At 48.5% G+C, this 24,713-nt stretch overlaps 1 protein-coding gene across 3 annotated transcripts in view; it reads right to left on the reverse strand.

Annotated features, from left to right (window-relative positions):
- PRKCB (protein kinase C beta) overlaps positions 1–24,713 on the reverse strand; it is a 312,172-nt gene that overhangs the window by 122,911 nt on the left and 164,548 nt on the right. For all 3 annotated transcript variants that reach the window (XM_022588515.3, XM_022588514.3, XM_022588513.3), the window contains exons 4-5: positions 22,706–22,817; positions 19,852–19,980 (exon numbers count right to left, since the gene is read on the reverse strand). In XM_022588515.3, the coding sequence (XP_022444223.1) occupies positions 19,852–19,980; positions 22,706–22,817 (241 nt within the window). The remainder of the gene's footprint in view (positions 1–19,851; positions 19,981–22,705; positions 22,818–24,713) is intronic.

Raw genomic sequence — 24,713 nt, forward strand, 5'->3', positions numbered from 1 at the left:
TTATAAGTGTGATGTGTGTCGTGAGTTCAGACTTTAGAGCAGAAGGCAGCTAATGTGGACCAAGGGTTAGCGGGTGTCACTGTGGTCTTTTCTAAATGACATCTATAAAGGAGCTTGAGAAGAGTCCACTAACTCAAAACTCTCCAGGTACTAGGCACTGTGAAGGTCCCAATACACACTCTCCTGGCACCCCTGCCGTGACTCTGTGAGGTGTGTGCTCTCGCTGTTGGGCAGTTGAGGAAGCAGAGTCTAAGAGGGGCTGACTCACTTGCCCAGAGTCCCACAGCTGGCAGCTGGCAGAGCTGGGATTTGAACACCTAACTATGTGACGACAAAGGCCTAGAACCTCTTCTGCATACTTCCTGCCCCCTTTCCCAAGCATCCTGAGCCCTTCCTTCATGCTTTCTTCCATTCCCACTATAGAAATGAGTGAGTTTTTCTCATAAATGACTTTCTCTCAAGCTTCCTCTCCTGACCCCTTCCTTTTACAACCCACATTCTCATAAGAGCTGTCTACACTTCTCTTTCCACCTCCCCTTCCTAACACCCAGCATCCTGGCTTTTCCTCCCACCATGCCACTGAACAAGCACTGCCCAAATCCCTAAGTTAAATGACCAAATCAGGAGGCTGTCTCCACGCTCAGCCTGTTCTCTCTACCGTTTCCCGTTGGCAGCACGTAACAGGCTGGCCACGTTCACTTTCTTTCTTTCTTTTTTTCTTTTCATGTGCACCTTTTTTTTTTAAAGTCTTTACTGAATTTGTTACACTATTGCTTCTGTTTTATGTTTTTTGGTTTTTTTGGCCACAAGGCATGTGGGATCTTAGCTCCCTGACCAAGGATCGAACCTGCACTCCCTGAATTGGAAGGCAAAGTCTTAACCAATGGACCTCCGGGGAAGTCCCCGCTTCACTTTCTTGAACTCTCTCTTGTTTTGGTTCCCGGGACCCTCCACTCTCCTGGCTCCCCTTGTTTCTCTCAGAGCGCCATTTTTTTCTCTCCTTCACTGGTTCCTTGAAGTGGCTCCATTTCCCAGGGTCCCACCCACACTGTTCTTCCAACTCCCCACCTTCTAATACCTGGCACACCCAACAGCTTTGGCTCCACTGTTAGGCTACTGACGCCTGAACCTCTGCTCTCGGCTCTAATTTCTCAGTTGGGTGTCTGGATATATAGATCCACCTACTGGACGTAGTCACCCACGTGAGCCCAAAACGTCACAGACCCAGCTTGTACAAACCCAAGAGCATCGCCTTTCCCTCCAAGTGAGCTTCTTTGACTTCTAACCCTGATTGCTTATCACTATGCACACACCTTCCCGAGCCACAAATCTCAATTAATCCTTGATTCCTCCATCCTCTCCTTGACTCTCCACATCAACTGACTCTCATCTGTCCCTTTCTGTTGTCACTTCCTTAACTCAAGTGTGCATCTCCTCATCCATCTTCCTGAGATCCTTCTCTTTCACTGCCACCAGTGGTATCTAGATTAGATAATTACCACCCCAAATGGCTCATCAACTACCGAATAACGTCCAAAATCCCTAGGATGCAAGAACAATTCTTCTGTGATATGGCATCGATCTGTCTTCACAGATACACTCTGTAGTCTCAACACCCCAGAAATCCAATGGCCCTTCAGGCCCAGGGTCTTCACTCATGCAGTCACTTCATCCTGACAGCTCACCATTTAACCCACTTTTCCACCTGTTTAATCACTTGTTCAGTAAACATTCACTGTGCGTCTGCACATGTCAGTTGCACACGAGGCGCTAGCACACAGTGGTATGAAAAATAAGACTGGCTCTTCCCTGCATCCAGTGGAGGGAAACAGGTAAGAAGCAAAGAAACAAATAAACAACATAATAACAACACGGGACAAATACCAAGACAGTGTTAGACAGGGTAATGGGGTACAGGGACTGGGAGGGGATTCATTCTTTGGATAAGGCTCTGGGGTGCCCTTTCTGAGAATGTAACATTTGAGTGGACAACTGAGGGGTGACCAGAGGCACCACATGTAGAGCTCAAGGAATAACAATCCAACTGAGGGAAGAGCAGGAAGAGCAGGGAAGGAAGGACACTCTTTTGGGGTAGCAGCGAGGAGGCTATCACGGCAAGAAGACAAAGGAAGAAGATGAGGTTGGAGGGAGAGGCTCAGAGAGAGAAGCAGCCCCTGCAGGCTCTCAGAGCAGGGCCAGGGGTCTGGATTTCAGTGGAAAGCTCTGCGAAGCCTTAGAACAGTTTAAGTAGGGGAAGGGCACTGTCTGATTTACATTTGAGAACGCTCCCTCTGGCTGGGTGTGAACAGTAGATTTCAGAGGGCCAAAGCCCATGAAAGCGTCTATTCATCTTTCAACGTATGAAACAGACGAAGCTCCCAGCTGAGTCCTAGCAGGGGTTAGTCCTTCCCCTCCAGAGCGAACTCCACTGCCTTTGCCTCTGTGAAGCCTTTCCCAGCCCCACTGGGTGGAATACTTCTCTCCTCAGCGGTCACCTTCCCACAGCACTTGTCTTCAAGCTGGGTTATCACTTCACCCGTGGCCCCTGATAGAGTCGGTTCTCTCTCCCTTGCTCTCTTAGTAAGTTGTGAAATACTCTGTGTGGAAGGGGTCATACTCATTCACAGAGCCCTCTCGGTGTCTGGCAAATGGCCTCCCACGCCGGAGAGACTCAAAGAACAATGGAAGGAGGGAAGGAAGTGGGGTGGGGGTAGGGAGGGAGAGAGGCTCAAAGAAAATATCTTTGTGTTCCCCAGGAATGCTGCGCGTTAAGAGCCTAGGTTTACAATCAGTCACATCTATATTTTAATTCAAGCCCCGCTGCTCACTAGCTGTGGGACTTTGGGCAAGTAAATTCACCTCTCTGAGCTGCACTCTCCTCGTCTGTAAAATGAGAATAATAGTAGGAAAGGGATAGGTATTATCTCATAGGGTTGTGATGAGGATCTAATGGGACAAAAGAACACCAATGTCCTCCCCTTCTCAAAAGTATACCTGTTTGGGACGGGCAGGGGTACAGCAATCCAAAATGTGGCCCCATGGCTATAGGACACTGTTGACAAGGTTGTCTTCTTCAGATTTTCATTTCTAACAAACGTCTGTTGAGTGCTGACCATGAACACCAATGCAACCATCACCCCCATTATATCTGCTATAAACAGTTGGGGAAAGACACATCCAATGTGCTCGTGGATGAGGGTTGAGTCTGGCCCCCTGCCAATGCGCCATGGACCCAAGAAATGCCTGAAACAAGGCCATGGAAACAGGCCTTTCACATTAACTTTCAGACCCCAAGCCTTAGTGAACAACCCACTCCCTGGAGACCTGGCAGGCAGCATCCCTGCTAAAGTAATCTGAAGACAAGGCATTTCAAGCCCAGGATCTGCCTACCCATCCATCACCCCCATCTAGGGGAACCTGTAGCCCACAAGCCTCAGGAGCTGCCTCTTGAGCTAATGATGAGCAGAGACAGTGATCAGCCCAGGTCAGTCTGACATAAGGAAGCCTGGATGGAAAGGCTGGGGAAATAATGAAAGCTCACTCATCCCTCAGCTGAAGTCACCATTTCAATTCCTAAATCTTCAATTTGTCACAGTGGTTAAGGACTTCAGGGATCAAACGTCAGTTCTGCCACCTCCTAGCCAAATGACCTTGGGCAAGTCAGTTAAGCTCCCTGGGTCTTAGTTTCTCCACCTGTGAACAGAGATTAAATAAATGTACTAATACAGGTAAAGAATTCTGCACTGTGCCTGGCACTTAGGAGGTCCTTGCTTTGTGCATTTTATATTTAGAGAGATGGTAATGATTTGGTCAAGGGAACTGCACTGTACAAGCCCCTGCAAAACTAGGAGAAATAAGCAGAAAGATACCAGGGAGCATCCTTTGGGTCTACTGGCTCTTTGTGAATATACCCATGTGTCGTTCTCCACTGTTTCCTAATTTCTTGCGGTTTTGTTCACTTTTCTTTCCTTGCTTCAAAAGGCTGCTTGGATTGGGATTTCTTAAGCTACAAGCGAAGACAGCGGGTTAGACTGGAAGAAGAAATAAAATCAAAGGATCATTGATCCTCAACTTCAGGGGGCAGGCTCTTAGCTCTTATTCCAAGGCCCTGGGGAGGCCCATGTTCTGAGCCGAGGCAGGCACCAGCGAGGACCACGGAAGCTGGCGTGAGAGCCCAAATCCAGCCATCCAAGACTGCGTCACGCAGCTCCACAGGGGGAGGAGGAACAGACAATAGCAGCCTGTTACCGCCATTTCCCTTTCCTGCCCCAGCCCTTCTCAGAGCCCAGCAAGCAGCTCGGTCTCTCCGGCTTCCAATCACCAGGTATCTGAAGGGGTTGCAGGAGTAGTCAGCTTCTGCCCTCATTAAAAGCCCTTTGGTGGGCCGAAAAGATGATTGCTAAAGGAACTGCCAGGGTAATCAGCCTACTGACAAGGAGGCGGGCAGAAGTCCCCAGAGCTCTGACATCCCCACCCAGCCAAGGCGGTCCCCTCATTTGCATCTCATTTGCATGGCATACTTAACAGGACTCCAGCTTACACTGTCGCACGCTGAAAAGAGGCTCTGCCATCATGTTTGTGCAAATGAACAAACAGGGGGGGTCCACAAAGCAAGCCCACACGACGGTCTCGGCCCTCCAGGAAAACAAGACCTCAATCGGACCACAGTGATGCGGGCAGATGTAGATGGCACTATTCTGGGACGGATGACCCACTAAATAAAGCCATGGTTACATCATGCACAAGGCCAGACAGGGAAAATTCCAAATGTTTTCAAGAAACTGTGTTAGAACGATTCAGGCTAATTGCATGCAAGTCTTGTACTATGAATGTCAAACTACACCAGCATCACATAAATGAGCTGTCAGAGATTTGGTCAGAGTTCCCACAGAAAAGAACATTTCCCCTCTCTCAGAATAGTTCTGTTTTGTTTGATTGATGCACACACATCTCTCCTTGGCAAAGGTTTTCCATTTTATTGTCCAAAACCCACAGTTTCCCCCAGTACCTCTGAAGGATTACAGCATTGCCTCTCAGGATAATGTGGGTGCTAACATCTCTAATAAAGGCAGACCTGGGTTCAAATCCAAGCTCTGGCACTTACTAGCTGTGTGGCCTTAGCCAAGTCACTTAACCTTTCTTGAGCTTCAGTTTCCTCCTCTACAGAATGGAGAAAATATTAGTCTCTGTCTCACTGGAATTAAATGATGTATTGCATGTAAAAGTGCTTGGTACAATGCCTGGTACCTCTTACAAAACAGAAAGTCAAGAGGTACTTATAACTGAGGAAACAAGAAATGGAGCTGTAAATATACAATTGGCTGTCTGTATTTCCAGACACAGGGGTGGGGGAGGGGAGCCGACTCTAAGGGATTTGAGCATCGGTGGACTTTGGCATCCACCAGGGGTCCTGGAACCAATCTCCGCAAATACCAAAGAACAATTAAAACTCCTAGAGCCACAATACACTCCTGGAATCCATTATTGTGGCTCAAATTCCTTCCAAGGAATTACAAAGACTTCAGCAGCCGCCTTCACGTTACCTCTGTCTTCCTCTCCTGCTCTCCCCACCTTGGCTCACTCCACTCAGACTCAGGAGCCTCCTTGCTGCTTCCTCAAACTTGTTGAGCACGCTAATGCCACAGGGCCTTTGCACCGACTGTTCCTCTGCCTGGAATGCTCTTCCTCCAGGGAGCTGCATGACTCCCTCCTTCATCTTCAAAACTCTTTACTCAAATGTCCCCATCTCAGTGACACTTTCCCTGCCACCATTATCTAAATTTGCAAGTCCTGTCCCCTCGCCCATACTCCCAATCCTCCTTTTCTGTTTTATATTTCTCCTTAACACTTACCATCTGACACACTGTATATTCTACTTCTTTACCTACTTTATCGTCTGTCACACACACTACAACAGAGGTCCAACGGCAGCCTGCAGGCCAAATCCAACCCATCACCTGTTTTTGTAAGAAAGTTTTAGTAGAACACAGCCATGCCCATTCATTTACATATGGTCTGTGGTCACCTTCATGCTGCAATGGCAATGTTGAGTAGCTGTGACAGCAACCATATGGCTGCAAAGTCTATCTGGTCCTTAACAGGGAAAGCCTGTCGAGCCTTTGCACTAGAATATAAGCTCCATGAGGGCTGGGTTGTCTTGTTCTCAGGCAAATCTCAATGAGCAGTCAGTGCCTGACACCTACAAGATGCTCAATAATACGACCCTTTTGCTGAGTGAGAGAACCAGAAGTGGCAGTACACCTGTGCTGCAGGTATGTGGAGGAGGGCACCAGAGGGACGGTGTCAGCGAGCTAAGTCCGGCTCAGGAAGTTGGAGCCATGAAGCAGTGAAGTGAAATAGTGACAGAGTATGTCATTAAAACATAGAGCTCAGGCTTCCCTGGGGGCGCAGTGGTTGAGAGTCCGCCTGCTGATGCAGGGGACACGGGTTCGTGCCCTGGTCCAGGAAGATCCCACATGCCATGGAGCAGCTGGGCCCGTGAGCCATGGCCACTGAGCCTGCGCATCCGGAGCCTGTGCTCCGCAACGGGAGAGGCCACAGCAGTGAGAGGCCCGCGTACCGCAAAAAACAAACAAACAAACAAAAAAAACATAGAGCTCAAGTACAAGAAGAAAGAATTTCAAATGGTGTCCTCCAAGGCAGTAGTGCTCAGAGCATGGTCCCTTGGAGGGATGATACATCGGCATCTCCTGGGAACTTGCTAGAAATTCAAATTCTCAGGTGTACCCCAGATCTGCTGAAGCAGAATCCCTGGGGTAGGACACTCTGTGGGTGATTCTGGTCTCAGAAGCACCACTCTGAAGAGAGGAACTGGGGGTGGGGAGGGGACGCTGCTTTCCATCACAGGCTCTTCAATGCACACGGGGTTTTTATAAACTCTGTACCTAAACGAGTTTGATAATACCATTAAATAAAAAGTTTTAAATGTATTAATTACAGCTTTTTACTTTCTGTGTTTCTGATGCTTTGACATCTGGGGCCTTGCTGACCCCAGAAAGACCGCGCTTCCCAAGGCTAGCCAATTCCTAGAGATAATAAAATCAGCTGCAAGTGTATCTCTCAGAAGCAAAGCAGCCAATCCAGAGCCCATGCCTCCAGCCATCTCCTTTATGGAGCTCTTACACTCCAGGCCACTATTCCCCTGCACTAATCACACCAGGGCTGGACACCCAGAGACAGTCCCTTCTCTCTAGAACCCGCTGATGTTAGTGAGGGGACACACAGCTCTGTCATGTGGTGTTTGAAATTGTGGTTTGTGGCTTAGGGATTAGATAGCAAATGGCTGAAGGAGTTGGGGCAGCTTCACCTGGGAACTGAAGGATTCTGGGGCCCCCAAGAACGGTCTTCAAATGAGTAAGAAGCTGTCGGCACACCTGTACTGGGTGACCCAAGAGATGATACTAGCAGAAGCTTCACGAGGTTAATTAATATCCCCTTTGGTAGCCCGACGTGCGCGGCTTACTGGATTCCCAACCAACTGCACCCTGCCTGCTTGGACCACTCACTGCTCCTCCTCTGATCTCCCAGCACACCGTTCCCATCCCCAGCTTCTCCAAGCTTGTGTAAGGTCAAATTCCTCCAGTAAATCCCTTGTTCCATTGTCTGCTTGGTGACTTTGATTCTCTGAATGATACGGGAGGCTTGCAAGGCCCAGCATCCATCCAGGTGGGAAGCTGGTTTTCCCATGAAGACCTGTTCCTCCCAGAAGCTCAAACCACCTTGTATCCTGATGTTTCCCTGTGTAACCTGAACACCTTTTTATTTTTAAGTGAAAACGCTTTCTCAAGATACTGCTATGAACTCTATTCTATCCCTCTCCCTTTCACCTTCTGAATGCCCTCAGTTCCACCAACTTGAGCACCCAGGGAGGCAGGATGGGGTAGAGGTTAGGCACACAGGCTCTGGAATCAGCCCGGCTTTGAACCGTAGATCTGCCACTTCCATGACTGTGCAACTTTAAATGAATTACTTAACCTCTCCAAGCTGCAGCGTCTTCACCTGAACAATGGGGGTGAAACCTCAAAGGCTGGAGGTGAGCACGACATGCGATGCTTCCCTTAAAGCACCTGGCACACAGTAAGTGCTTAGTACATGTTGGCTGCATATATAAGCGGAACAGTGTCTTAAAGTGGCAGGCTTAGCAACCAGGTCCTCTGAACTCAGCTGGGCAGGTACCCCCTCTCGGGCCATTTCAGGGGAGCCAAATGCCTCACTTCCTCATCAAAGAGACAGCTTAAGTGTTGTAAGTTTTCCAGGACATATGGTACCCAGGAGGGTAGTAACAAGACAGAAAACAACAGCTGACATTTATCCGGGGTGCCTCTGACCCCTCTCTCTGCCTGCCCATTACAGTCTCCAAGACGCTGGACTTCTCACCCAAGAAACCATGTCCTGAAAACATGCCACTTTGGGAGGAAATAAAAAGCTCACTAAACAGGAAACTCCAAATTTGGCAAATCCAGCAAAAATCAGCCAGGGAACTTGGAAAGGGTTGGGTAAACCACACCGACCAGACTAGCGGCAAATACGTATGGTGCCCCGAGCATGTCCCAGGTGGTGGTCTAAACGCTTGTACGCACAGCCTGTGGGATTCCCACAGCCACATGGCTCTGAGGTGGGTACTTTCACCACCTTCACCTTGTCCTCCTGAGCCAGCCAGGTATTCCTTACCTTCCAAGCAGGAAGGGAGAGCCCCTGGCCCTACCACAGTGAGGTCTGAAGAGAAGGCTTTCCCCATTGGTCCACCTCTCACAACCTAGGAACTCAGCCAGCCTCTTGCGCAGGTCGTGGCCAACGAAGCCAGCCTTTCTGCAAACAGGCAGGCTGACCTGAAGGGCTGGCATCATATCAGCCTCACAGCCCAGCAAATACTGGCTCGAACGCTCCTGGAGGAGGAAAATGGGCGAGTGGGGGGTACTGGGAAAACGGAGCCCTGGGAAGCAACGTCTCCATCAGCGCAAGGCAGCCGGGCCCTGTACCCACTTCCTCCTCGGTGGCCTGGGGAGAATCACTCTAACAACGGAAGTGGTGCTTGTGCGTCCGCGGCACGGCCGGAACACAGGAAGTGCTTCAGAAAAGGGAGATGCTGCTGGTGTTACCCCCACCCCCAAGGAGGGACAGAGGTGGTGTTCAAGAGCCTCGTGCTCTGGGACCGACATGGGTTCACGTCCCAGCTCCACCCCTTCGGAGCTGTGGCACTGGAGAAAGTCATAAACCTCCCTCTCTGTGCCTCAGTGTCGTCACCTGTAAAATGGATGTGATATTAGTAACTCTCCCACAGGGCTATTGATAGGATTACATGAGAACACTGGGGAAGTGCTAGCCCTCGGCCTTATTTTATTTCCTTCATAACCTTTATCACATAAAAAAGGATTCTGTTTGCTCAGTGGTCGTCTCCCATCATCAGAAAGAACACAGATGTTCATTGCAGCTCTATTTACAATAGTCAGGACATGGAAGCAACCTAAGTGTCCATCAACAGATGAATGGATAAAGAAGATGTGGCACATATATACAATGGAATATTACTCAGCCATAAAAAGAAACGGAAGTGAGTTATTTGTAGTGAGGTGGATGGACCTAGAGTCTGTCATACAGAGTGAAGTAAGTCGGAAAGAGAAAAACAAATACCGTATGCTAACACATATACATGGAATCTAAGAAAAAAAAAAAAAGGTCATGAAGAACCTAGGGGCAGGACAAGAATAAAGACACAGACCTACTAGAGAATGGACTTGAGGACATGGGGAGGGGGAAGGGTAAACTGGGATGAAGTGAGAGAGTGGCATGGACATATAGACACTACCAAACGTGAAATAGATAGCTAGTGGGAAGCAGCCACATAGCACAGGGAGATCAGCTCGGTGCTTTGTGACCACCTAGAGGGGTGGGATAGGGAGGGAGGGAGACGCAAGAGGGAGGAGATATGGCGATGATATATGTATACGTATAGCTGATTCACTTTGTTATAAAGCAGAAACTAACCCACCATTGTAAAGCAATTATACTCCAATAAAGATGTTAAAAAAAAAAAGAAAGAAAGAAAGAACACAGGACACAAGAGCAGGCGCGGTCTTGTTCATGATGGTAAGGTGCCTGGCACACAGGACGCACCTGACGAGTGTTTGCTGAAGAAGTAGAGGAAGCAGGATTCGAACCCAGGCCTGACCCCAAAGCCCTTGCACAAGCTCTGGGATCTCAGACTATATTGGCCTGTATATTGGACTACACTGTACAGACTTGCCTCAAGTCAGTGAGAAAAGCAGGTGAAGCTAGTGACTGAAAAGCAAGGTGTGCCTTCTCCCCCTGCGGCAGGAGACAAAGGCACAGCAGAGAAGGGCTCTGGTCATTTTCCATGAGCCAGGGGCTCCGTGCTGCGTGAGGACTATTTCAGGGGACGTGGGGAGGTTCAGGCGGTCGACAAAAGGGGATTCTGGCCCCTGAGATACTAAGACCAAAGCTTCACGACAGGCGAAATGTCATGGCCAAGGTGGGCTGGGAGGCACACACCACCCAGCCTCCGCCTGTGGCCGTCCCTGCAGAAGCAGAGCAGGTAAAGCCTGCCATCTAGTGGACGAGGCGCATCCTGTTTCACTGAGATTGTCCGCCAGCAAGGGGTACGGGATTTTAAAGTGCACACGGAGAGAGACCTTCAAGACGGCAGAGGAGTGAGACGTGGAGATCACCTTCCTCCCCACAAATACATCATAAATACATCCACACGTGGAACAACTCCTACAGAACACCTACTGAACGCTGGCAGAAGACCTCAGACCTCCCAAAAGGCAAGGAACTCCCCACGTACCTGCGTAGGGTACACAGAAGCCCCACACACCCAATTTGATTCAACGTTTTCAACAACTGCATAATACCTCATAAAATGGATATTAGCCCAATTAGGCTGATTCCAATTCTTTGCCACTGCAAAGAAAACATCAATAAACATGCTTATTTCGGATGTTATTTCCTTTGATGCTACTGATTTATTTCAATAGGATAGATTCCCAAAAGGGAAATTTGAGAGTCAAAGTGTGTATATGTATATAGTTTTTAATAGATATTGTCGGACCACTTCCCCCAAAGGCGGTAACAAGTCACAGCCCTGCAGGTCCTGGCAGGGCCCCCACCAGTGCCATTCAGCAGGCATTTTGGAACAATGACCGCGTACCCAGCACATCTCGAGGTTTGGGTGCCTCAGACAGCGGTCTGGGCTTGACAGTTCTCACAAGACTTAAACACTCAGGGAACAAGAAAAGGAAAACTGGGTAGAAAGACTTTAGCTCCCTCCATCTTCTCAAGTCAACTCCACCTCCTTCAGTGTCCACACACCAACTACCACCTCCCAAGTCAAAAGGCTTCCCGTGACAGGGGACTCTTGCCCTGGCCTCAGCGGTGTGCAGACAACTATCTATAATGCATTGAGAAAGATGGCTAGAGTTCCATAGGTAGAGATAGGATTTAACTCAACTTCATCACAAAAACACTAAAGAGAAGCAAAATAACATGGGTGCCTTGCTAAGTTTAAGGAGATGTGCTCTCCAGTGAGTACACAATGAAGTGGTTTGAACAAATCTATTTTACTACATTACAATTCACACCCCCCCAAATTTAACAACTCTCAAGTGTAATATAATCTAAAAGATCTTAGGTTCCCTGGCGCCCTAATTCCCAGAGTCTGTGGGGGTGCGGGGCATGCGTGTCGGCATACATGGGGATTGCTCTGAGAATGGTGTTCACAGCTTTCACCAGATCCTCAACGGCAGCGGTGACATCAGAAAAAGAGGGTTGGGCTCTCCTGGTGGCGCAGTGGCTGAGAGTCCACCTGCCGATGCAGGGGACACGGGTTCGTGCCCCGGTCCGGGAAGATCCCACATGCCGCGGAGCGGCTGAGCCCGTGAGCCATGGCCGCTGAGCCTGCGCGTCTGGAGCCTGTGCTCCGCAGCGGGAGAGGCCACAACAGTGAGAGGCCCACGTACGGAAAAAAAAAAAAGAGGGTTAATGTGATAGGAGACAGGGTAATACACCTGTCAAAACTTAGCCATTGTACACTGAAGATGTGTGCATTTCATGGTATGTAAATTTTACCTCACAAGTTTAAAGAAATTGTAAATACATTTTGAATTCTTGTTGATGATGTGTGCAGGCTGAAGTGTTTAGGGGGAACTGAATTGATGTCTTCAATCTACTTTGAAATGTGTCAAAATAAGACAAACTGATGGATGGAGAGCGAGATGGATGGACACGTGATTAAGCAAATGTTAAGGGCAGGATCTAGGTGGCGGATAAACGATTGTTCACTGTAAAATTCTTTCCACTTTGCTGTATGCTGGACATTTTTCATAATAAAATGTTGGGGGAAAAATACTAACCAGTAGTATAATAAAGGAGGGGGAAATCCACAAGAACTGGGCCCTATCCCCACTCTAGGATGTGTGGCCTTGAGAAGTTATTCCTTTTTCTGGGCCCCCGTGACTCACCTGTTTAACGGGGGGGAGAAGGGGATAACTGTTGCTGTGATACCTTCCATTATGGACAGCGATGGTGTTGTGGTTTCACTTTGTTCTGCAAGATCTGGGCATCTCGTGAAAGAGATTCTTATATATAAAATAGATAACTAATAAGGACCTACTGTAGAGCACGAGAATACTCAATACTCCATAATGACCTACATGAGAAAAGAATCTAAAAAAGCAGATATATGTATATGCATAACTGATTCACTTTGCTGTACAGCAGAAACTAACAAAACATTGTAAATCAACTATACTCCAATTAAAAAAATTTAAAAAAGATTTTGGGGGAAGGAATGGCTTTGAATGCAAAGCCTGCCCCCTAGTGGACACTAGTGGCCTAGCTTGTCTTTTTTTTTTTTTAATTGAAGTATTGCTGATTATCTTTTTGAATTATAGTTTTGTCCTGATATACACCCAGGAGTGGGATTGCTGGATAGCTTGTGGTCATTTTATATCCCTGCAACTGATGCATGGCTGGGTAGTATTTTGAGATATTAATCCGTCTGGGTTTTTCTTCATTACATTTCCTTTTTCTTCCCTCCTTCCCATTCCCCTTAAATCAGAGAGCTAAGCAATTATACCCCAGTAAAGATGTTAAAAAAAAAAAAAAAAATCAGAGAGCTAGCTCGGGGAAGGATGTGACAGGCCAAAAAGCAGAAATAGTCTTCAGGTCACTCTGGCTCTGTGTCCCAAATTCCCAAACCTCTGAGGTTTTAAAGAGGAAATGGACAGAGCGTGTCTGAAAAAAAACTCGAAGGGCAGTGGATGTAACCTGACAAGAAGGAAATTCTCCACGGCAAACAAAAGGAAGAAAGATGAGAAAAAATTCCGAGAGTCCTAGGGAATTGCCAAGACCCTAGGTTGTGATGTTTGTCCAGGAAAAGAGATTTGTCTTGCCCCCTGTTGTAACCCAATGGTCTAGAACATGCCCGACAAACAATGGAAATTCAATCCCTATTGTTGAATGAATAAGTGAATGATTGGCAGAGTGAGTGAACAGATTCTACAGGAGCTTGTAACTAGAACGTAGGGAAGGGAAGTTACACTCAACAGCTAACAGCCTCCCTCAACCCCTGCCATTTTTCCAGCCTCCAGGCTTTTGTGCACCATTTTCCCTCTGCCTGGAATGCAGCATCATGGTGAGACTGAGGGCCATCGAGCTGAACTGCCTGGGTTTACATACGAGCCTCACCACTTACTGTGCAATTCTGGGAAAGTTAGTTAACCAGCTCTGTGCCTCAGTTTCCTCACAGGTAAAATGGGGATGATAATAATACCTACGACAGGGGATTGTTCTGAAGATCAATGAGTTGATCTGTGTAAAGCTCCTGGCGTGTAATAAGAACTCAATAAACAGAACGGATACTTTCTTATTTACCCTGACACAAAGCTTGCTCCACCCAGATAACTCCTATACATCTTACAGACTCAACTCAGCCATGGCTTCCTTCAGGAAGCTTCAGGTGCCCCTCTGAGGGTTCCCATGGTACCATCACACCATCTGCCACATTGCAATATAATTATCTATGTCTATCTCTCCCACTAAGCTGTGAGCTCCCCGAGGGCAAAGATGAGATCTCATTTGTCAATGGATACAACCTGGTAGTCAGGCCCTTCCTGAACGAATGAATGAATGAATGAACATCTGTGCTTACTGAGCCCATCTCACCTTCCTACCTATAACGTGCCACCTTTCTCACACTGTAAACACATAAACACCAAACTACCCCCACCTCCCACCTCATCCCTCAGGTACACCATACCCAGGCCTGCCCTCTGCTCTTCTGGTCTTGTCCTGCCCTATTGGTTATGGAAGGAAGATACCCAAGTAGAAGGGCCCTCGTTGGTTTCCTTGAACTCTTCCCCCCTTGTTAGGGTCTCCGTGATGGGCAGAACCTTTTCTACCTTGAAACAGTTCTTTACATAACAAGAGGGGCTTCTTTGAGCCCTCAACATCAGTTTCCTTTCTCCTAAGAATGCTTTTAAAACTTCTTTTGGAACCTAGTGTACAGGTGGATGCAATCCTCAGCCTTTCCCAATAGCCCATCAAGGATTTATGTTCCTCTGGTGCTCTTCTGCTTTTGATGTGTGGATGTCAGATCTTGGGAAGGATTTAAATACAAAGTATTGGGAGTTCCTAAGTCTTTCTGGGAGATGCTTCAGTCTGAGAAGGTTGTGTACAACATAATACATTGTAAGAACACCGAATGGGTGTCCCAAAGAGAAACATCCAAAACATTGCTCCTCTGCTATTTTTAAGAACAGCCCCAATTTTTGTGAGATAGAACTATGGATATGGTTAAGGATTTGCAGACTGCTGCAATGTAGATGGAAATGTTAATAATGGGATATTAGTTGCTATGTTAATAGGGAGATACTGAATTGAAAAGGGGTATTTTATATACAAGGACATGGGCTTCATAACCTCCAGGAGCATTTTACAACTTTGATCAGGGCTTCTGATTGTACTGCCTCCCATCCATGGTAACACAGGGCATCATGATGTCCACATGATTTCCTATGATTCTACAAGTCCCACTGTTCTGTGTCTTTTCTACATTATCCAGGGAATGAGGGTAGTTATGGCTCCAAAGGGTGAGTCCCAGTCCCAGTAATACCTGCTGTTGACCTTGGACCTGGTCCTTCGGATTTTCTGCATGGTCTCCTTCTTTAAGGATGATGGTGTGAATTGGATTATCTGCTGAAATTTAGCTCCTCACTGTGGAAGGCACTGATTTGGGGATCATCTGTGAGTTCTGGTATCCATCAGGATCCTCTAGTGGTATCTCCTTCACACATATATCCACTGATTCCACAAATATTTAGTGATGTCATCACACTAGGTGCTGGGATACAGTGGTGAGTCAAGACAGACACTGCCCTGCCCTCACCGAGCTTAAAGCCCAGAGGGAGATGCAGACACTAATCAGCCCAACATAAAACCACAACTGACACAAGTTCAAGTTCAGGACACCACGAATGTCTGCAATAAAGGGAGGTCCAGGGAAGCTTCCTTGATTGTAAGAATGAGCTGAGACCTACAGGAAGAGGAAGAGTAAACTGCTGAAAGAAGACAAAAGGGCAAACACTCCAGATGGAGGGAAGAGAGTATGCAGATGTCCTATGGTGGGTGGCAGCCTGGAGGGGATGAAGGATTAAAGAAAAGCAAGGAGGCAGAGAATAGATAATGAGATTACCACGTCACAGTTAGTCTGTCCTAAGGGCAATGAGAAACCAGTGATGAGCTTTTTAAAGAAAGAGAACTGATTGGATTTCCCGTCTGAGTTTGACCTGCAAGACCCCTGACAGCAGATATAAAGCCAGGATTTCATGAGCCAGAGATGAGGAAACCTTCAGATCTTTCAGAGGCACCTGTAGCCTGGTGCCTCTGGAGATGGTGGGATTTCAAAGAGCATGTGGCATTCAGGAGTCCTGGGCTGCTGAGTGGCAAGTACCAACACTGGACGTGCCTCTACGGTCTGAATGAAGTGGGGCGATTCAACACCACAGGTCACATTTGGCCTCACACTGCTGGGAAGGGCTCTCTTCTCTCTGATCTGTCTGGCTGAGGTCAAGGAGGAGGGCCTGGAGTCCCAACAATGAAACCAGAAGGATGCTTGGGAGATCAGAGTATACCCAGGAGACCCAGACCCTGCCAGCTCCCCTCCACTCGGGCCAAGGCACCCAGCTCCCGGCTACCGTGAGTGTTGGCTGTTAATGGCTCACAGTTGCCCCATGTCCAGATAGCTGCCCTCAGTCTCACAGAAGCCATGGATTCTGGGAGGTACCATCCCACTTTCAATCCCAGTAGCCTGGAGCAAAGACTGACCGTCTTAGCCAGCCCAGGCTGCGGAAATAAAATACCTCAGACTGGGTTACTTAAACAACAGATGTTTATTTCTCACAGCTCTGGAGGCAGGAAGTCCAATATCAAGGTGCAGGCCAATTCGGTTCCTGGTGAGAGCCCTCTTCCTGGCTTGCAGGTGGCCACCTTCTTGCTGTGCCCTCATGTGGCCATAAAGCCGCCAAGCCCATAATAAGAACCCCACCTTCATCTAACTCTAATTATCTCCCAAAGGCCCCATCCCCAAACACCATTTCACTGGGTTAGGGCTTCCACGTGTGAATTTTAAGGGGACACAATTCAGCCCATAGCAGTGTCTGACCCTAACAGAACAGCCCTCTTGCCTCGAGGAGGGACTGACCCTGTGCTATAATCTGTGGTCCAGGACTCCATGGGGTCCAGCTATAGCTGGTCTTCAATGGAGACCACACTCTCACTCAGCTTTTCCCTGCTCTATCCTCACTCCTTACCTTATGAGCAGCCCCAGTAAATCACTTGAACAAAAATCTCCATCTCGGCTCTGTGTTTAGAGAACTGCAGTCAAAGCATCAGGTTCTTCTATCATCGGTCAATCAACGATCCCACACCAGGTACTGACCGTGCCTGGAACGGTGAGGAGGCAATAGCAGGGCACAGTGACCTGCAGACAGGAGGCCCAGGGGCTCATCCTGCTCTGCACGAGACATCAGGCAAGTTGTCCAACCTCACCGAGTCTTAGTTTCCCCTTCTGTATGTTGGCAACACCACTATCTCCATTGGATGAGCCAGTACCAAAGCACTTGGAAAACCACAAAGTGCTCTTAGTATATTGGTAGCTATTCAGCTAGTGCTAGCAGAACCCTGAACATGCAGATATTCTGCCCTTAACTTTAAGGGGGTCCTAACTATTCCTCCTTCCCCTTGCTATGGGTTGAATTGTATCCCCTAAAACATGTGTTCAAGTCCTAATCCCAATACAGATGAATGTGACCTTGTTTGGAGATAAGGTCTTTGCAGATGTAACCAAGTCAAGATGAGGTCACACCAGATTAGGGTGGCCCTAATCCAACGCCTGGAGTCCTTAGAAGAAGAGGAAATTTGGACGCCGAGACACACAGGGAAGAATGCCACGTGATGATGGAAGCAGAGATTGGAGGGATGCAGCTACAGGCCAAAGAGCCCCAAAGACTGACTTTCCCTCAGAGCCCTCCTGAAGGAACCAACCTTGCCGGCACTTTGATTTCAGACTTCTAGCCTCCAGCCTCCAGAACTGTGACTGAATAAATATCTATTGTTTGAAGCCACCCAGTTTGTGGTACTTTGTTACAGTCGCTCTAGGAAACAAATATACCACACCCTCACTGGGATTGCCTGAAAACCATCAGCTTGTGATCAAGATATAAGACAGTGTATCTGTGATTGAGGGGGAAGACGTTGACCTCGAATTGGAAGAGACGTTGTATTGTACCACGTGAAACAAAGTGCCCAAGAAACACACATAGGAGGTAATGCAGCTAAACCACAGAGGGAATAAATAAGGTATGGGGGGAGAGTTAGTGCAGGGAACTAAACCAAAAAGTAACCTAGTATATCACAAGAGTGAACAGACCTAGGTGATGTCGTGTGTGACTCTCTAAGCCTGTTTTCTGATAGAACGATACTACTACTTAGCTCACTAGAGTTACTGAAAATTTTTAAACACGATATTGCCAAAAGTGCTTTGCAGAGCGATTAACACACTTAAAAACTCAAATGTTAGCTACTTTTGATGTAGCTAACTGGGTGATGATGACGATTACAAATGGTGTGAGCTCTCAGAAGCACAACTTCTCTGAGCCTCAGTATCTTCATTCATAAAACAAGTATAATAGATATTTCACAAGGCTGTTTTGAGCATTGAAAGAGATAACATGTAAGTCTTTTCTATTTAATTGAAATATCATTGACATATAACACTGTGTAACTTTAAGGTGTACGGATGTGTTGATTTGATACATTTGTATATTACAATATGATTACATCCCTGGCATTAGCTAACACCTCTCTCACCTCAAATAATTATTTCTTTTTTGTGGTGGGAACAATGGATGGACCTTGAGAGCATTATGCTGTGGTTTGGTTTTGAGCGCTGTGCATTCAATGGGTTCCTTGAAGGTTGGCTGGCCCTAGTAACATCTGAGCCAGTGTAGTTCCTAGAGAATAACAGTAGAGAGCAGCAGGGTCTCATTTTTGCCCCTCCAGCCCAGGAAGCTTACACAGTGGGGAAACCAGCTTTTCGTGAGGCTTTTCCTCCTTGGGGGACCCTCAAGCATTTCACTGGGAAGAAGTCATGTCAGCCATTGCCTTCCTTTCAGAGGAAAAAACAATTCAACGGAATACACGTTCCATAAGAGCCCACTGGGTGTCATGAACCTCAGTTTAAAACAGGGATTATATTTTACAGGGCTATCTTTCAACTTTTATGTGGTGTAGGCTCAGTGCTTCAGAGCTGCTGAACCATTCCAGGGCCTCAGACCAATTTTTGCAAAATCAATCCCTTCTATGATCAATTTCCTAAGATATCAAGTCAAAAAACCTTGTTTAAATTAACAAATTGTAAATTCTAAGAAGTTTGACACAAGCCTCTGGGGGAGAATTCCTTCAAAGTTCTAGTCCCATTCTGGGGACTTCCCTGGCGGTCCAGTGATTGAGACTCCGTGCTTCCAATGCAGGGGGTGAGGGTTTGGTCCCTGGTCAGGGAACTAGGATTCCACATGCCGCACGGCGTGGCCAAAAAATATATAAAAAATAAAATAATAATAATAAGATAAGATAAATTTAAAAAAACAAAGTTTTAGTCCCATTCTGGTCCAGTTCATTGCCGCATTTACCATAGCTTTATGGCTGAGCAGTTACCCATCCAGCACAGACAGATTTCCATTTTGTTTGCGCTGCCCATGTCAGAGCCAAGCATTTTGTGAATGCTCCATTAGGAGGGACAGACACCATGCTGCACTTCTCATAAGAGGCTGTATTATCCCTCTTTCTTATTACTATGAAGTATTTCAGAAGTGCGAAAAATAGCGAGAATAACAGAACAGGGACCAGTGAGGCCGCCGTCAGGTTTAAGAAAGAAATACTTCAAATACATGGAAAGCCCCCAGGGACGTACAGTGCCATAAAATTAAGGTGTTCAGCATTTTGTCTGCTCTACTGGCTCCTTTGAGGTCTTGGAGAAAAGTAATGTACTGCTGGTGTCCCAGCTCTAAGCTCCAGCGTACCAGAGGTGCCGAGAGCTTCACCCTGCGGGGATGCAGTCTCTAAGGATGCCTACAGCGGGGATGGGCTGTAATGGGGGCCGGCGGCGGGGGGAGAGGGGAGGAAGGCAGTGTGTCACCGCACCTCTCGCCCCGCCCCTGCACCGCCCATCCCTCCACCAACCTCCCCTCCCCTAACTCAGCGGTCCAGCCAGGTCCGAACCTAGCGGAACCGGAGCGGGAGCCCAGCGCCACCTACCGACAACGATAAGGACCTCCCTCTCGATGTGGGCCTGGATGTAGATGCGGCCGCGGCGCTCCGTGTGGTCTGTGCCACAGAGGCTGGGGACGTTCATCACGCAGCGCTTGTGGACGTTCATCATGCAGGCTGCGGGGACAGAGGGAGGGTGCGCGGCTCAGGCTGGTCCAGGCTGGACCCCTCCTGTTCCCCTCCTTCCCTCCGAAGCTGGCGGAGACCAGCCGGCCGTGCCCGCCCTGCCCGGGTCTCATCAGAAGGGCTTCTCCAACTCTCCCCCGCCTCCCGCCCCCCACCCCAGGCCCTGACGGACAAAGGAGGAGGAACATGTCCGTCCTCCCGAAAGGCTGAGGCACCTCGCACACCCCCGACGGCTCTGAAGCCAGAGGCACCAAGCTCGGTGGCACGGGCAGCAGGTAACGCAGTGAGAGACGCTGTGGGTGTGGCAGGACCTGACCGGCCAGGGAGCGCAGTGTCCGCACTCAGGAGCAGCCATGCAGGGTGCATGCCCCAAATTGCTGAGATCGCCCCATTTTTCAAGATTAAGCAGGAATCCTGACTTGTATGTGACATCTCCCGATTTTTAAATATTGACGGCCCATAGGTGGGTTTCCGTGGAAAGAGTCTGGGAATGGGAGTTGTGAGCCAGCAGGTTTACCGCAAGGGCTCCTGGGAGGGAGGAGCTCGCCCACGAGGATGCACTGAGGCTGACAGTAAAGGGAGCTCTGGACCTCCAGTGACCCTTCAGAGTTGTCCCAAACTGATACAAGAGGACCAGGCCTCTGCACCCCTGCACCTGCCAGGAACCATCCCCTGGGAGGGGCATCATCTTGGGACCTGAGCAAAGCCCGCACAGTATCCACCAAAACTAACTGCAAGAAAAAGAATTAGACGCAGGGTAAGACGAATGGAATAGGTCTGCGAACTGAATCGGACCTTCATGTCTCTTGTGTGATACGATAAATACAGGCTCCCTTCCCACACTCCTGTAGTACATCTGTGCTTCTTTCAGTGGGTGGTTGGTTTCCCCTAAGTCCCACGGCTGCTCCAGGGAGGTGTGCCTGGAGTCCAGTGTTCTCTAGGGGACCCTCGTTCCAGTTTGAGAAGCCAGGAGGAGAGGCTAGATCACCCCATGGGGCCTGCATTTCAGGAGATTCCCCGGGGAACTGGGGGCACGGCATCCCCAGGGGCAGGGGGTGCTGAGGACACCCCTTCTCAGCCCGCCCAAGCTCCAGGAGGCAGGAAATGAATCGTGGGGAGAGAAGGATGGTGGGGAGGAAGGGAGAGCCCCCTGGAACCTGAGTGCCCACGTTCAGGGCTCTGCGTCAGCCCGAGCTGCCTCCCACCCACCCCTCTCTGTCCTTGAGGCCCACCTGGGGCCCCACGTGCGCTAAGAGGAATCAGTGTCCCACAAGCAGAAGGCAGCTGCACCGCTCTCTCCCCGCCTCTGTTATGTGTCTGCCTGGGAGCCCCCATTCACCACGCGTGTCTCTGTGGCTCTTGCCCTGTTTGTTTCTGTCTGCCTCTCGGTACCCATATCGGTGTACGTCTCTTTCCTGGGTCTCTGCTCCTCTGCTTCAGCATGTGTCTCTCGCTGCCTCGGCTGCATCTGTGAATAGGTCTGTTTCATGCTCTGGGCCTGTGTCACACCTCTTTGTCTCCATCTCTTTCTGTGTCTCTCCATGTGTGTGTTTCTGCCTGTCTCTGCTCTCTCTCCATCTCGGTATCTCTGCAGGAGCCTGACTGAGGGCATCTCTCTCTGTGTCACTTCCAATCATTGTGTCTGTTGGTTCGTCTGCCTGTCCCTCCTGCTTGAGTCTCTCTCTAGCTGGGCCTCTTTGTAGCCTCACCCATCGCTCCCTACACCTGGGCGCACGTTTCATCTGCCCCCTGAATCCGTCCCTGTCTGTGATTGTGTGTTTCTCTCTGTCTCTTGCCCCCTTCCTCCCCATCCACACCCATACTCCTCTCTGTCACTCTCTGCCCCTGAGAGTTTCTCTCTGTGTCCTCTGGGCCTCAGGACCCCTGTGACAGGGACAGTCTGGCCTCATGACTGCTCAACATGCTGGGGTCAACAGGCCTCTGGGAGCCACCAGCACTGAGCCCCCTATCTCCACCCCGTCCCCTTTGCAGTTGCAGCTCTCAAAGCCTGCTGGCTCCCCCACCCCTCGGGCCATTCAGTCCTTCACTTAATAAAGAGAAGTCTTGCCCCCTCCTGCCTCTTCCCACCCCAGCCTGGTCAGAGAATCACACGCCTGCCCGCCTTCTAGCATAAACTGTAGGTGCTAAAGGGAGGCAGATTTTCTCTCTGCAGAGAAAGGCATCAGCCCCGCATATTGGTGCTGGCAACAGCTGTGTGCGTGGCTGCAGGAATGGCCCCGATTTGACCACGCCTCCCTGTGTCCACACCTGTGGACTGTCCCCTCCCACACAGACTGTGAACCTTGCCATGTGACTCGCTTTGATCAGTGGGACTTGCCCTCTTAAAGCACTTGGCACCTCCGTGTGAGCAAGCCCAGGATAGCCTGCTCAGGACGGAAGGACGAAAGACATGTGGTCCCCCAACCCCCGTCATTCCCATCACCCAGGTGACAGCCAGCCATCCTTGCGGACAGGTGGGTGAGGCCCTCCAGGCCCAGACAGCCCCTCACCAACCTGCTAACCCACCACATAGGTGTGAGTAAGCCCAGCCCAGACCTAAAGGACAGCCTTGCAGAATCATGAGCTATATAAATGGTTATTGTTACTCAGCAACAAACAAGTGGTACCCAGCCCACCCAGGACTTGGGAGAATGTTTTGTAGACCATGAGGAAGCAGCCCAGTCAGCAGAGGCTGCCAGAGAGCAAATGTACTTACTGTCACATTTCATCCCCTGGTGGATGAGTCCATACAGCAGCGACCCACAGTGGTCACAAAACGTGGGGCTGGAGTACGTGTGGATCTTGAACTTGTGTTTGCTCCGGGGGTCCTAAGGTCAAAAGAAACAAACAAAAGAGGTTGGCATCAGTGTGGCATGCCCCGGTTTCACACTGCACTGTGCATCACTGAAGAACTCCTAGAGAACTGAACTTGGCCCCCAGCATTCATCATACTTGTTGGGACCATCACTGGAGCTCTGTGCCCAAACATGGTGCTTGATAAGTAACCACTGAATGAATGAATGCCTAAGACAGCTGGTGGCTCCCATCCTGCCCCAGCACACTCACTGTGCCTGCAAGTCCTCCATCTGGGAACCCAACCTACTGACTCCTATCTGCAGCAAGGACTCCCCAGATGGCAAACAAAACACCAGACAGATCAGGTAAACAGGTCGCCTTGCTCCTACTTCTCTCTCCTTTATCAGCCAAGCAACTTCTGGATGATCTAAAACCCAAGTCTGGGCATGAAACCTCCCCAATAGGACCTCATCATCTACGGGACAGAGTTCAAAGTCCAATGAATAGTCTACAGGTTGTGGCAGAGACTGCCGGTTTTCCACCAATACCCATTCTTCCTTTCAATAACAGAACCCTTGAGTCTTAGCAGAGGCCGTGGCTGCCCAACTATAGACCACATCTCCCATTCTCCCTTGCAGCTTGGTTTGTCCATGTGATTGAGTTCTGGCCAATGGGATGTACGTGTTTCAGTCATTCCTTTAAAAGGAAGGTGTACAGCCTCCAGGGCCCTTTTTTCCCTTCCCATTGTCTGGAAGATGGTGAGAAGTGGAAGTGATCACCTTGGACCCAAACTTGCACCCACCAGCCCTGGACTTAGTACTTTTGGACAGACATCTGAGAGAAAACCTACCTTCTGTCTTGTTCAAGTCACTATATTTGGGGGCTATTTGTTACAGCAGCTTACACCATTCCTTAACTAACTAACATGCCCTTCCTAACCTGGCAATGTAGTGCAGTAGTTAAAGGTCCAAACTGCCTGGGCTCTTCTTTGATGCATAATTTGGGGCAAGTTATTTAATTTCTTTGTGCTTCATTTTCCTTGTCTGTATGATGGAGAGAATGATATAAGCTATACGACCATTGGGAAGAATAAATGAATTAACCTATGTAGAGATCTTAGAACAGCCTGGCACACAGTAAGGAGTATAAGCTTTTGCATTATTATTACTAGATCCCCCATGTGATCCCAACTATGACCCCAAACACACACTATGTTTTCAGTACACAGGACTTGCTTATACTCCCAAATATGCCATGCCCTTCATGACTCTCTGGCTCTGCATGATGTCTTTCTCCTTCAAGAGCTACTCTAACCAAAAAGTTCCTTCTTCTCTTTCCCATCCCAGCCTGAAAGCTGCCTTCTCTGTGAAAGAGAAAAGTTAAAATCATGGGCCCTAGGTTCCAACCCAGGGCTGATCTGATGTTCCAGCCTTTGCTATATGCTACCCGTCTCCTAATTCATTCACTCATTCATTCATTCATCCATTCACATTTATTTATTGATGCAGGTGCCTTTTAAAAACATTCTAATAGAGACAGGAAATGAACAAGTGAGCAAATAAATTGACAGAATAAGTAGAAATTATTTTATGTGCTATTAAAATGATGAGCATTTCTCCTTAGGAAACTGTTATTTACAAAATTTAAAAATAATCCTTATATCTTCCAGAATGGCTAAAATTTTAGAAAATTGATACTGACAATACCAAGTGCTGATGTGGAGAGAACACTATTGGAACTCTCCTACAATGCTGGGGAGAGAATGCAAAGTGGTAGCACCTCTTTGGAAAACTGTGTGGCAGTTTCTTATAAACATACCCTTATAATATATGACCCAGTAGTCCCACTCCTAGGTGTGAAAGGAATACATCTATCCACAGAAAAACCTGAAAGTTTACAGCTACTTTACTTATAATAGCCAAAGTCTG

This window comes from Delphinapterus leucas, chromosome 15 (assembly GCF_059928025.1).
Source record: "Delphinapterus leucas isolate spDelLeu-1000000601 "Yukka" chromosome 15, BTC_Dleu_Yukka2, whole genome shotgun sequence".
Taxonomy (NCBI): Eukaryota; Metazoa; Chordata; class Mammalia; order Artiodactyla; family Monodontidae; genus Delphinapterus; species Delphinapterus leucas.